This window comes from Mustela putorius, unplaced genomic scaffold (genome assembly GCF_011764305.1).
Source record: "Mustela putorius furo isolate JIRA1106 unplaced genomic scaffold, ASM1176430v1.1 tig00003983_pilon_pilon_pilon, whole genome shotgun sequence".
Lineage (NCBI taxonomy): Eukaryota > Metazoa > Chordata > Mammalia > Carnivora > Mustelidae > Mustela > Mustela putorius.
This window is the reverse complement of record NW_025422123.1, coordinates 11,000,801-11,013,446: the sequence shown is the minus strand read 5'-3', so window position 1 is coordinate 11,013,446 and position 12,646 is coordinate 11,000,801. Positions and strand designations below refer to the sequence as shown.

The 12,646-nt window shown below is 42.9% G+C and overlaps 1 protein-coding gene across 2 annotated transcripts in view; it reads right to left on the bottom strand.

Moving 5' to 3' along the window:
- Positions 1-7,869, bottom strand: part of CDC5L (cell division cycle 5 like) — a 52,929-nt gene extending 45,060 nt beyond the window's left edge. Inside the window, exons 1-5 of one of the 2 annotated variants that reach the window (XM_045071053.1) lie at positions 7,552-7,869; positions 5,156-5,259; positions 3,213-3,374; positions 2,182-2,309; positions 124-223 (exon numbers count right to left, since the gene is read on the bottom strand). In XM_045071053.1, the coding sequence (XP_044926988.1) occupies positions 124-223; positions 2,182-2,309; positions 3,213-3,374; positions 5,156-5,259; positions 7,552-7,596 (539 nt within the window). In that variant the 5' untranslated portion in view covers positions 7,597-7,869. The remainder of the gene's footprint in view (positions 1-123; positions 224-2,181; positions 2,310-3,212; positions 3,375-5,155; positions 5,260-7,551) is intronic. The other variant, XM_004739784.3, reaches the window with a different exon arrangement.
- Between the last annotated feature and the right edge of the window lie 4,777 nt (positions 7,870-12,646).

Below are 12,646 nucleotides of genomic sequence, written 5' to 3'. Positions count from 1 at the left end.
TTACCAAAACTGGAACTAGACAATTCTAATTATTACTTACCCAATGGAGTTGATAAATCACAGTTTTACTGGGCCTAAAAATACACAGACTAATTATTCAACTATAGACGGAAACAACCATACCTTGCTTCTTCCAATTGTTTCTCTCTTGCTTTCCTCTTGGCTTTCTTTCCCTGAGTATTTGCCAGGCGGGCTCTAGCTTCAGAAAGCATCTCAAGTTCATCTTCAGAAATAAGAGAAGAAAAACTAAGTTCTCCAACAGAAGCAAGGTATGTGAGAGACACTGTACTGCTTAGAAGAAAAACCACAAATGTAATCACTATATGGCATAGCGTAATGGATATAGCTTGGGTTTTGAAGTCAGAAAAACCGAAGTTAAAAACTAGGCCCATAGGGGCACCTGGGTGGCTCAGTGGGTTAAGCCGCTGCCTTCAGCTCAGGTCATGATCTCAGGGTCCTGGGGTCGAGTCCCGCATCGGGCTCTCTGCTCAGCAGGGAGCCTGCTTCCCCTCTCTCTCTCTGTCTGCCTCTCCATCTACCTGTGATTTCTCTCTATCAAATAAATAAATAAAATCTTCAAAAAAAAAAAAAAGAAAACAAACTAGGCCCGCTACCTGCTAGCTATGTGACCCTGGATAATTTATTTATCCTCCCTGGGCATGTTTATCAACTATTAAAAAAGAATAACAAGGGGCACCTGGGTGGCTCAGTGGGTTAAAGCCTCTGCATTCGGCTCAGGTCATGATCCCAGGGTCCTGCAATCAAGCCCTGCACCTGGCTCTCTGCGAAGCAGGGAGCCTGCTTCCCTTCCTCTCTCTCTGCCTGCCTCTCTGCCTACTCTCTGTCAAATAAATAAATAAAATCTTGAAAAAAAATAAATAACAATTCTTTATAAAAGAGAGTAACAATTCCTATTTCACAGGAATGCTGAGAAGAACTAAGTAAAATATAACAGGTAAAGCATATTTATCATATAATTATATCCTTCATTATCAACAGCCAACTGGCACAGCAACAGTCATGAAAAACTATTGTAAACAACTACTATTTAATTATAAAGAAATTGATAATCCCCATTAGATACACCCTTTTTCCCTTTATTTCTCTCTTCCAAAACATTTCCATGGCTCCCACAGTAAAAGAGATCTCATTACTGATGCCTTAGAGCAATTCTTATAGAAGGCTGTCCAGTGGACTCACAAGGAAACTTTTTAAAAAACTCAGATTCCAGGGACGCCTGGGTGGCTCAGTTGGTTAAGCAGCTGCCTTCGGCTCGGGTCATGATCCCAGCGTCCTGGGATTGAGTCCCACATCGGGCTCCTTGCTCAGCAGGGAGCCTGCTTCTCCCTCTGCCTCTGCCTGCCATTCTGTCTGCCTGTGCTCGCTCTCTCCCCCTCTCTCTGATAAATAAATAAAATCTTTAAAAAAAAAAAAAACAAAAACAAAAACTCAGATTCCAGAATTACCCCCTCCACGCTCCAGCTAACTGACTCAGGTCTTCTGTGGAGGCCCTCATACCTGTTTTTTTAAAAGTTCACCAAATGACAAATGTGTAGGTGGAAACCACTACCTTTAAACTTTTAAATTTTAAAATCTCAACAAATACTTCACAACAACCCTGTGGGGTGAGATCTCTATCTGGCAGGAAAGAGAATCAAATCTCACAAAGATTATACATTTTGACTAAGGTCAAATAGCTAGTAAGTGGCAGATGTTGAGTCTAAAATCCAGTTCCTCTGATTCTTGATCCAATGTCTGAAGAAGGGGTCATGAGTCGGCCTCTCAGTATTGCAGAGCTGCCTTTTCATGAAAATTAAATTACCCGCCTGAAGTCAAATTAGTTAACAGAACTGGAACCCCAATTCCTGTCTTCTTGTTGCCACCTCTCTTCATGGAATGGGAATGAGAAAACAATCCTCAAGGGCTTACCACTAGCCTTTGGGAAATCTGTCTAGTAGTATTACGCTGCTTCATTACATGAATTGAAAAATCAAAAGCTAAAGACATACTGTCCAGAAAGAGCAATCACTCTGTCACAGAAGACTGGACACATTTAGAAAGAGAATAACTACTGCAGACAGAACTGCGGTTCTAAAAAGTCAGAGGAACTTAGAAAGAAACTCAAAGAGTTAAAAAGAGACTGGAGGAATCTATGGTTACCGAAAAAAATAAATTCCTCACCCTCATCCATATCAATCGGATCAGGCCTTGCTGGTTTTGTTTCTGGATTTGGATCTATTTCTCCAGGTTTAAGTTTTCGTGGATCATCTGTTGTTTCCTCTTCATTATCTCTCTGTGCAGCTTTATCCCTAGAAAAAGGCCCAGAGAAGTTTGTCACACTATCACACCATACAGTCTTAGAAATACTGGGTTTCCTAGCACTGACATTCTTTTCTTTCAAAAACCAAACAGATAGGCATTCACAAAATAAAGTGATTCTACTATTGCTTCACCTGAAAGAGATAGTATTAAAACTCTAATTTCAATGAGTATTTCCATTCACTATGAAATACAATCCAAGCAGCTCCTTAATCACAAATGCAGGAAAGCCATACAAATAAAGAAATTTTTTTTTATAGTTTATTTTTTTTTTATTTTTTTTTTTTTAATTTTTTATTTTTTATAAACATATATTTTTATCCCCAGGGGTCAAATAAAGAAATTTTTAAGAACCAAGATGTTCTGGTTAACTCTCAGCAATGTGGTGATTATTTGCTTTTTTACTACTTCATCCCCAATTTTCTAGAATAAATACATATTATGTGTCTAACATGTTTAAATTATTCTTTTAAAAAATACCTAACAAGTGGGGCTCCTGGGTGGCTCAGTGAGCTAACCCTCTGACTTCAGCTCAGGTCATGATCTCAGGGTCCTGGGATGGAGCCCCACATCAGGCTCTCTGCTCAGCAGGGATCCTGCTTCCCCCTCTCTCTACCTGCCTCTCTACCTCCTTGTGATTTCTCTCTTTTAAAACAAAATAATAATAATAATAAAAAATAAATATATATACACACACACACATATATAACAAGTATATAATTTTAATCAGTCATATGAGACTTAAGAGTATGTAATTCAATAGCTTTAGCTACTTTGGCTTTACTCAGACAGATATGCAACTAAATGTTTAAAGACAGAACATGCTAAAAGTTTATTCAGCCTCATTCAATAGAAATACATCATTTTAATACTGTTTTTGGAAATTGACTTACAAAAGAAACTCGTAATGTTCCAAGCACTGGGCAGCTGTTCTTCCGATGATTGGTGCAATGGTCCTCCACTGAGTTGGCATCAACTTAGCCAAGTGTAAGAGTTTTTCTTCTTCTTCTCTGGACCATTCTGTTTTCTTAATGCTTGGATCCAGCCACTCGTACCTATTAAAGATACCATGTTACACATTAACTGGTCACCTAATGTGAATATCCTATTTAAACATTAGATATGCTAACCTCTAGTGTCTGGAAAACACAAGCTTCCAGTCTTCAATTATGAAAGCTGTTCTTTGTTCACAACAGAATGTTCATTATTTGGTTAACTTGACCCCATTCAATATTCTCTAAGTCACCAAATTCTACTATATTTTAATTATGCAAGATTAGAAGGCACCTGGGTGGCTCAGTTATTAAGCATCTGCCTTTGGGTCAGGTCATGATCCCAGGGTCCTGGAATCAAGATCCGCATCAAGCTCCCTGCTCAGCAGGAAGCCTGTTTCTCCCTCCCCCATTCCCCTTGCTTGTATTCCCTCTCTCTATGTGTCTCTCTCTGTCAAATAAATAAATAAAATCTTTAAAAAAGAAAATTATGCAAGATTAGTAATGCGTGAAAAGGTAACCCAACGGAAACATGATCATATGCCTTCTCATCAATTGTTTTCATTCATTTTTATTAGAGATTTTGAAATTATGTGAAATATGACAATAACACCTCACATTTTTACTGTTTCTAGTTTTCAAAACACTGTCTCATACTTTGATTCAGTTTCCACAACACCCTGGCTTACTTCAAGAATCTGACTTACAGTCACTAAATGCTTTCCAACATCATATGCTGCTTTATGTGGAGTTTTTAAATTTTAGTAAAACTACTATGCCATCCTCTATCTTCCCTATCACACCACCCAACCCACCTTTTCCATCCAGTTTACTTAACTGGCAAACAGGATACAAACCTTACTAAATATTAAGTCAGGAGCTTAGCTCCACTAACAGAAGCAGAAATCAAAACTTCTTTAGGCTGAGGACCATCTTCCTCTTTGGGATCCAATTTCTACATTCCGAACCTTTCTCCCACCCAGGTCCCTAGGAAATTAAATCACTCTTGCACAATCCAAAATATGATCCTAGTACCACATGGGTCAAGGCTGGGGCCAGATGACTCATGCCAAGAGCTTAATGTGCCCACCACCCAGTGACTTAAGAGGGGACACCACAAGTACAATGCTGGGTTAAGTTATATTCTGAGGTAACAAATATACAGTATTTCAATTGTTTTAAGGGCACTTGAGTGGCTCAATGGGTTGAGGGTTTGCCTTCGGCTCAGGACCCTAGATCCCAGAGTCCTGGGATCAAACCTCAAACTAGGCTCCCTGCTCAGCAGGGAGTCTTGCCCTTTCTCCTCTTCATGTTTGGATGAAGAGCCCTCACACTCTGTGCCCCCCCACCTCTCTGAAATAAATAAAACCTTTTAACAAACAGTATTTCAACTGTATTAATAAGGAAACTCAACTGTGAGCTAGCCTAAAAATTTAACCATTACTTATCATTAACTTCTTCGGCAAAATAAGTTCTACATCAACTTACAAACTTTTGGAACGCAATCCACCTAGAAGCTGAGGTCCATCTGTACTAAACACTTCACGAAACACTTTCAAGCACATTAACTTGTTTGAACCTCGTATTTCCATCAGATAAGACCAAGTATTATTATCCCAATTGGGAGAAAACAGGGACAGGAGAGAGGGGACAGAAAAATGGCTTGCCTAAGATCACACAGGAAGCAAGTGACAGCTAAGGCTTAAATCTAAATTCCCATCTCCCACTCCGTACTTTCTGTTCTATCACATTGCCTGCTTTCTTTGGCAAGGTTCAAAGAACTGACATTTTCCTCATCATAATTAAGGTCGCTTTCTGCTTTCCACTCATTAAGTGGTACATACCATCTGGCTTTGCACTGCTTTGCTGATTTTCTATGCAACAGTGAGGCAATCCTAGACCACTGGTTTTTTCCATATTTCATTACCGCTGCTTTCAGAATTTCATCCTAAAAAAATTGTCAAAGAAAAACAATATATTCGATCACAAAATTCCAAGTGAGAAAAGACAAAATTTAAATGAACTCTGACAGGATTCCTAGGAAGAAAGAGAAAGTCATAAACACACACACACACACACACACACACTAGGTAGGGGGGGAGAAAAGTACAAAAACTGTGTTTACTATAATAACAAACAACAAAACAGAACTGGCAAAATGCAAAAAATTAAGGAAAAAAAAAATCCCTCAGCAGGACAGCTATACTTCCTCATACACAAACCCTTCCCCACCCCAATAAACTGGGAGTACAGCCCAATCTGAGAAAACCTACTTGGCAGTGATTAACAAAAAGTACTCTCCAATGTTTGGCTGTCATCCTCTCAAAAGGATACAGCTCAATCATCTATTCATTCATTCAAAAAACATTCCCTGAATACCTACCTGGTACCAGGCTTGCATACTTAGCAAGAGAATGAAATGGGCCCCATCCAGGCCTCAAGAAGCAAGTCAAGACTCTAATGAATCCATTCTCCACTCCAGTCTACAAATATCATTTTCTCCCTAGTCCCACAGCCCTTGCTTCGACTCAAAAATCCACATTTCAGGTCTAACCTAGGAATTAAGAATTTCTTCCCTGTTACACCAGTCAGTTCATTTACTGTTTCACCAGGGGACCAACCTGATATGGAATTCACGAATTCCAGGGGAGTCCAAGGGTACGCCATAGATCCATCCCAAGGATAATAGAGCAATAGATGAATGCACTTGGGGCATTTTAGCCTTTTTTCCACATTGAACTTGAGATACATACCTAATACATTCCACCGCATTCCATGCCCGCACAACGCCCCCCCCATCAGAGATTTAAAAAGACTGCAGAGCTTTGGCCACTACACAAGAATCCCACTGTTATTTGATTTTATACATCTGTCCTCCTCCAGAAGTCATCTCTTCTCAAATTTAAACAGTCTAGTTCCCTCTGTGCAAGTTGTGAGACAAGGTTGTCACAGATTTTATGTTAATTTTGCTGCAACACTGCTAGACTTAGACACATCTTCAACTAAGTACATATAGCAGTTATCCACCCTACTAGATTCATTATGCAAACATCTGCCAAACAACCTGTTTCATGTTGGTTACAGTCCTAGGTTCTAAGGATTCCAAGACCTGGTCCTCTTGCAGTGCTGTCTGCTAGGAAAAAGCAGCTATCAACTAGCATTTACTGAAAGACTCCTCGTGCCAGACTGTTCTACATTGTTGACTCATTTAATCCTCGAAGAAGAAGAAGATTCCCATTAGAAAACTGAGGCTCTGAGAGGGTAAGAAATTTACCAGCATCACACAGGAGAATGTGATGCTTGCAAAAGGGTAAAGCAAGAGGTGCCATGGGACCACTGGGGGTGTAAATTATTTTTACAGAGTGATTGAGCAAAAATTCCAAGAGTTTCTGTTTTGAAAGATGGTCAGGAAGATGTCAAGCAGTAGGAGGAGAACATTCCAAGAAGGTACAAGAAGTAAAAAGACCCTGCGTAAAAAGATACAATGTGCTCACGAAACTGACAAATTCAGTGCACTCTGAACACAAACTGCACCAAAATCTTAATTAGTATTTTGCTCCTTCGCCGCTGCCCTTCAGCCAGCCATTGGCATCATCCATTGCATTTCTGGAAGCAGAGAGACTACCGTACGCAGTTTGTCCTATCTGGCTTCTATCCTGGCTGAGGCGGAGTGACAGGAAAAGACAGGCCTTGGATCTGTGGTGACGACAGACAAGCTATGCCTTGATAACAGATAACAAGAAGGTTGCGCGCATATACGGGCTCTGAACTTGGCACTCCAGCTGCTTCCCCTCTGCAAGGAAGTCAACGAAGGAACAAAGTTGTGGCCATAGCACTTCTCTACATTTGAGTTACCAGAGAGGCACCCAGGCCGGGCTGAGGGAAGGGGGTGTAACAGATTACCAACTCTCACTGCTGTTCTGCCCCGCCCCCTCTACACTGCGAGTTCCTCCAAGGCGGGGGCGCGTCCTCAATCCAACAAATACTCAGTAAGGGCCTAACATGTGCCTCGGGCGTCGTCAAGCGATTAAATCACAGTCCCTGTCCCTGGGGTGCTCAGATAACGCAGGGCGGGACACCAGATTAAGACCCCGAGGGTCCGCCCCGCGGTGCCCCCCTCCCCCCGCCTCGCCAAGCAGACCCCGCAGGGCATCCTCCTCTCCTCCCCGACCTCCGCGCGCGTGCGCAAAAGCTGCCAAAGGGGGCGGAGGGCAGCGGACGGCGGGAAAAGGGGACTTACCTCGGTATTCCTCCACACGCCCCCCTTGATCATAATTCGAGGCATCTTGACTGCGGGGTGTCTCGGCAAGTGGCCGAGAGGAGCTTCACAAAAGTAGTAACGGCGCTACGGCCACGGGACCTAAAGCTGCCACTTCCTCCAAGCGCGACCTTCTGGTTTGAAGAGATCTGCGCAGGCGCAAGGCTGGGGTGGGGGTGGGGGAAGCAGAGTAGCAAGTATCGCGAGAACCCGTTTGCTGAAAGGAATCAGCGCCTTGTTTGTTAAAACAGCTCTAGGAAGACTGGCAGAAAACCATCAAACACCTCTAGGTAAAGCGCCTTGCGCCGCGCGCATGCCCAAAACGGGTTGGAGGAAACCACGGCTCTCGCGAGATATCACCTGCAACGTTCAATAGAAAAGGTTGTAGTGGAATTGATCGTGACGTCACCTAGTGGCGAAGAGAGGGAACATCACGCGTGCGGAATTGGCGCCGTTCCTCTGAGAAAAGCTTTGTTAATTTATTAATTTAGCATTTTATTAGGCATTTAACCAATAGGGATTTGTTCGCAAAATACTCATGAAAGGAAAATGCTTATTTAAGCCTAATTTTTTTTAATCTGTAAAATAGAGGTAATAGTATAGCAACCTCATAGCGTTGTCCCCAGGATTAAATGGGATCATAAACCTAGCCCAGTATCTGATACATAACTGCGCCCGAAAGTGGCAGCTGTTGTTACAAGAAGGACAACACCGGATGATCGGTGATTGTCCCAGAAACCTGCAAAAATACCTCGTCAGAGTTTGTCATACATAGCTAGACAGTCTATGCGGATTGATATTAAAGAATTATCATCGACAGGTACTCGTATTAGACAAACTCAGGTTGGATTCAAATCTTAGCTCTCCCATCAACTTGGGTAACAACCTTGCTGAATCTCAGTATCCTCATCTGAAAAGTGGGGTTAAAGCCTAACTCATAAATTTGGGTGGCAAATTAATTGAAACATACCTAAAGCCCAATGAAGTAGAGATTGTCAAACTGCCATTCTACCTCCCAGGGCCTCACTCAGTGTCCCTTGCCATTTCAAAACATCCCCTTGGTGTCAACCCTGGAAAGTATGAAAATATTTAGTGGACTAAGAAACATCTGAGTATTTATATAATGCTTTTCTCTTTGTATTTCTTCATTTGCCTCTTCTGGAAAAGCTACATAATCTTCTAATTACGTATTTGTTAAATTTTTTTGCCTTGAAATGGGAAGTTGTACCAATAAAATGACTACTTTGTTGAAAGCAGTGTTGGCTTGTGAAGGACACATAGACTTGTCCAGGTAAGATCTCAGTCCACTCTTATCTCTGATATCCACTGGCTCTGTGACCAGTGACAAGCCATTTTCTGTCTCTGGACCTCTGTTCACAATGCTCCTCTATAGAATGTGTGACCTCCTCTATAGAATGTAGAATCTCCTACCCACCTCAGCTCCCATCATCCACTCAGTTACTGTGGTTACAATGTCTCATTCTTTCTCTTTCTCTCTCTATATATATGTATATATTTCTCTCTCTCTCTCACACACACACACATACACACACACACACACACACACACACACACAACGCGGGCACGCACACACACACAACACTGGCCATTTGATTGATCTGATCAAAGCTGAGCCAATTAAGTCTCCTCCCCAGGAATTTTAACCCTGGAACCTAGAAGAGGCCAGTCTCTCTGCTGGCCAATGAATCTCTAACATGTGACACCAGGAGTTGTCTGTCACCACTTTTCTGTATGATGTAGACTAAGAAGAGAAGAAAGCAAGTTCTCGATTCGTTGAGAGCAGCAGAGAGGATGGCATAAAACAACAGAGGTAGGTCCTGACTATGCCAGAGTCCCTGAATCCAGTATGTTCCTCGATCTTAGGTGCATCCCTGTTCTTGAGTTACGATTAGTTCCCTTTCTGGCTTTAGCCAGTTGGAGTTGGGTTTCTTTTATTTGTAGCCAAGATTCCTACAAATCAGAGTTGGACCATCCTCTCTCAAGAGCTGTTTCAGATCTAACATTACAAGTGTCCATGATGATGGCTTCTCCTCCTCAGGACCACCTTTATCCTACATGTAAACCTCTGTACCAACTAGGAAAAGGTGATTCTTCTTCAAGGCACTTTATTAACACCTGCTGGAGAATTGTCACAAAATACTGATTTTTGGAAACAAAAGATTTGGTACACGAATGTGAGATCAACCATGTCTACAGCATAAATGGTGCCCGCTAGGAGCATGCATTGTACAGCCTGCCCACTGGGATGGTGCAGCCCTGACAAATGTCCTCCAAGGCTCCCTTGACTATGCAGACTGCATATCTAGGGATTCAGAAAATGCAACATCATGCCAGTTCCAGGATGTCTAAAACAAGACCGCATAGCCATGAACACAAAAAGTTGTCCTCCAACATGGCATGGGTTGGCCAGCAGCCCCACTATGTCACTCCAACCTCATCAGCCAGGACTCAGGACCCCTACAAAGAGGCCATTGCCACCCCAGGGGCTGCCAAGGATCTCTGGCATGGCAGCCTTAACGAGCAGCCCTCATCAAGCAACCAGACTATACAGTCAGTCACTGTGATCTTCAGGAAAGCAAATGGTCAGTTCCAGACAGAGGCTTAATGAGAAAGAGACTCCACTTCCTTCTCATTCACCCATATGTGTTCCTCAGAGCTCTGGTTACATGGGGACAGACCATTAAAAATAAACAGGCTTTTAAAATAATTATTTGAATTTGAAAAAAGCAGCATGCTCTGTCCACTCTTTTTTATTATTTTTTTATTTTTAAAGATTTTACAGAGATCACAAGTAGGCAGAAAGGCAGGCAGAGAGAGAGGAGGAAGCCGGCTCTCCACGGAGCAGAGAGCCCGATGCGGGGCTCGATCCCAGGACCCTGGGATCATGACCTGAGCCGAAGGCAGAGGCTTTAACCCACTGAGCCACCCAGATGCCCTGTCCATTCTCTTTTACACAGTTGCCAAAATCAAAGCCAGTATAGATGTTGTAAGATGAAGAAATCTGTCTCTCCCTGTCACAGGTTAAATTGTGCACCCCACAAATATGTTCCAAGTTCTAATCCCTGATACCTGTAAACATGACCTTATGTAATCAAGTTAAGATGAGGTCATACTAGAGTAGGGTGGACCTTAATCCAATGACTGATGTCCTTAGAAGAAGAGAAGAGACGTTGACACACAGGAGGAACCCTATATGAAGAAGAAGGCGGGGCGCCTGGGTGGCTGTTAAGTGACTGCCTTCAGCTCAGGTCATGATCCCAGGGTCCTGGGATCAAGCCCCGTATCAGGCTCTCTGCTCAGCGGGGAGCCTGCTTCCCCCTCTCTCTCTGCCTACCTCTCTGCCTACTTGTGATCTCTATCAAATAAATAAAATCTTTAAAAAAAAAAAAAAAGGACCCCAATTTTTACTCTGACCCACAGTGCACCCAAACAAAAGAACACATTTCTAAGCAGATGATCAGAGCCATGTGCACACCATCACTCCTGGAAGCTGTCCCCACACTGTTCCTATATTTGATGGTCGAGACCAAAATACATTTCCTCGGAAGACAAATCACTGGGACTTTTGGCTTTGCACTTGATATGAGGCTGGGTCCCTCCATGCACATTAAGAAGTGTTTATTTCTCGCAGATATATTTCTTACAAAGTTCGGGTTTGGGAGCCTCACTGTTGGCTCCTCAAGTCAGTAGGGGCCCCCACATCCCTAGAATAGGCTCAAGCCATAATCCTTCCTAGAGTTCCCCAGCATTGGAAGGACACCAAATGGTCTCCCACATCCTTTCTCAGAGCCCACTGGGAATGTGGCCAGTAGACCCCCTAAGAGGTACACCATTCCACATCAAGCCCATTGTTTAGTTTCAGGTCAAGGCATCACTCTGTCCTGATTTTCCAGTCTCTCAGTCACTGGCATAATCTAGAGGAATTCCAGCTCTAACATACTTCAGCAAGTCAAATCCTATAAACAAGGCTTTTATCTGCCCAACTTTTGAGGGCCAAATGCCTACGAGCAAAAGAAAACAGTCTAATCCAACTGGATACTCATTTCTGGAAATGCAGAATTATACAAAATATTCATAAATTGTGTGTGGAATTGTAGAAGTTTAACATCCTAATATCTTAATATTTTGGCAAATGAGAGTGCAGAGACTGGAGAAACAGTCTTGGAATGGTCTTCATTTAGCTTATTTGGACTTCGGGGCCACTAGCACTAAACAGAATATTCCCTCCAGGCCACAAGAGCCAGTTTTCATTTTTCCCAAGATCCAAAATTAGAATACCTTGCATACAACGTCAAGTTGTTACTCTAATGCATTCACTTAGAAATGTCACATACAAGTTGTTTCTATTAAGACTGCAAGCTGGGACGCCTGGGTGGCTCAGTTGGTTAAGCAGCTGCCTTCGGCTCAGGTCATGATCCCAGCGTCCTGGGATCGAGTCCCACATCGGGCTCCTTGCTCGGCAGGGAGCCTGCTTCTCCCTCTGCCTCTGCCTGCCATTCTGTCTGCCTGTGCTCACTCTCTCTCCCTCTCTCTCTCTCTGATGAATAAATAAAATCTTAAAAAAAAAAAAAAAAAGACTGCAAGCTGCAGTTATTTAAAGAAATGAACACACACGGGGTGCCTGGGTGGCTCAGTGGGTTAGGCCGCTGCCTTCAGCTTGGGTCATGATCTCAGGGTCCTGGGATCGAGTCCCGCGTTGGGCTCTCTGCGCAGCAGGGAGCCTGTTTCCTCCTCTCTCTCTCTCTCTCTGCCTGCCTCTCTGCCTACTTGTGATCTCTCTCTGTCAAATAAATAAATAAAATCTTTAAAAAAAAAAAATTAAAAAAAAAAAAAAAAAATGAACACACACACACACACACACATGCATACGCACACCTGCACACTAAGGCTATTTACCAAGGAACCTAAAGTGGGTGAAGGGTATTTTCAAGCCTTAAAAGGTCCAATGTGGGCTGCCTGGGTGGCTCAGTGGGTTAAGCCTCTGCTTTCAGCTCAGGTCGTGATCTCAGGGTCCTGGGATCGAGTCCCACATCGGGCTCTCTGCTGGGCAGGGAGC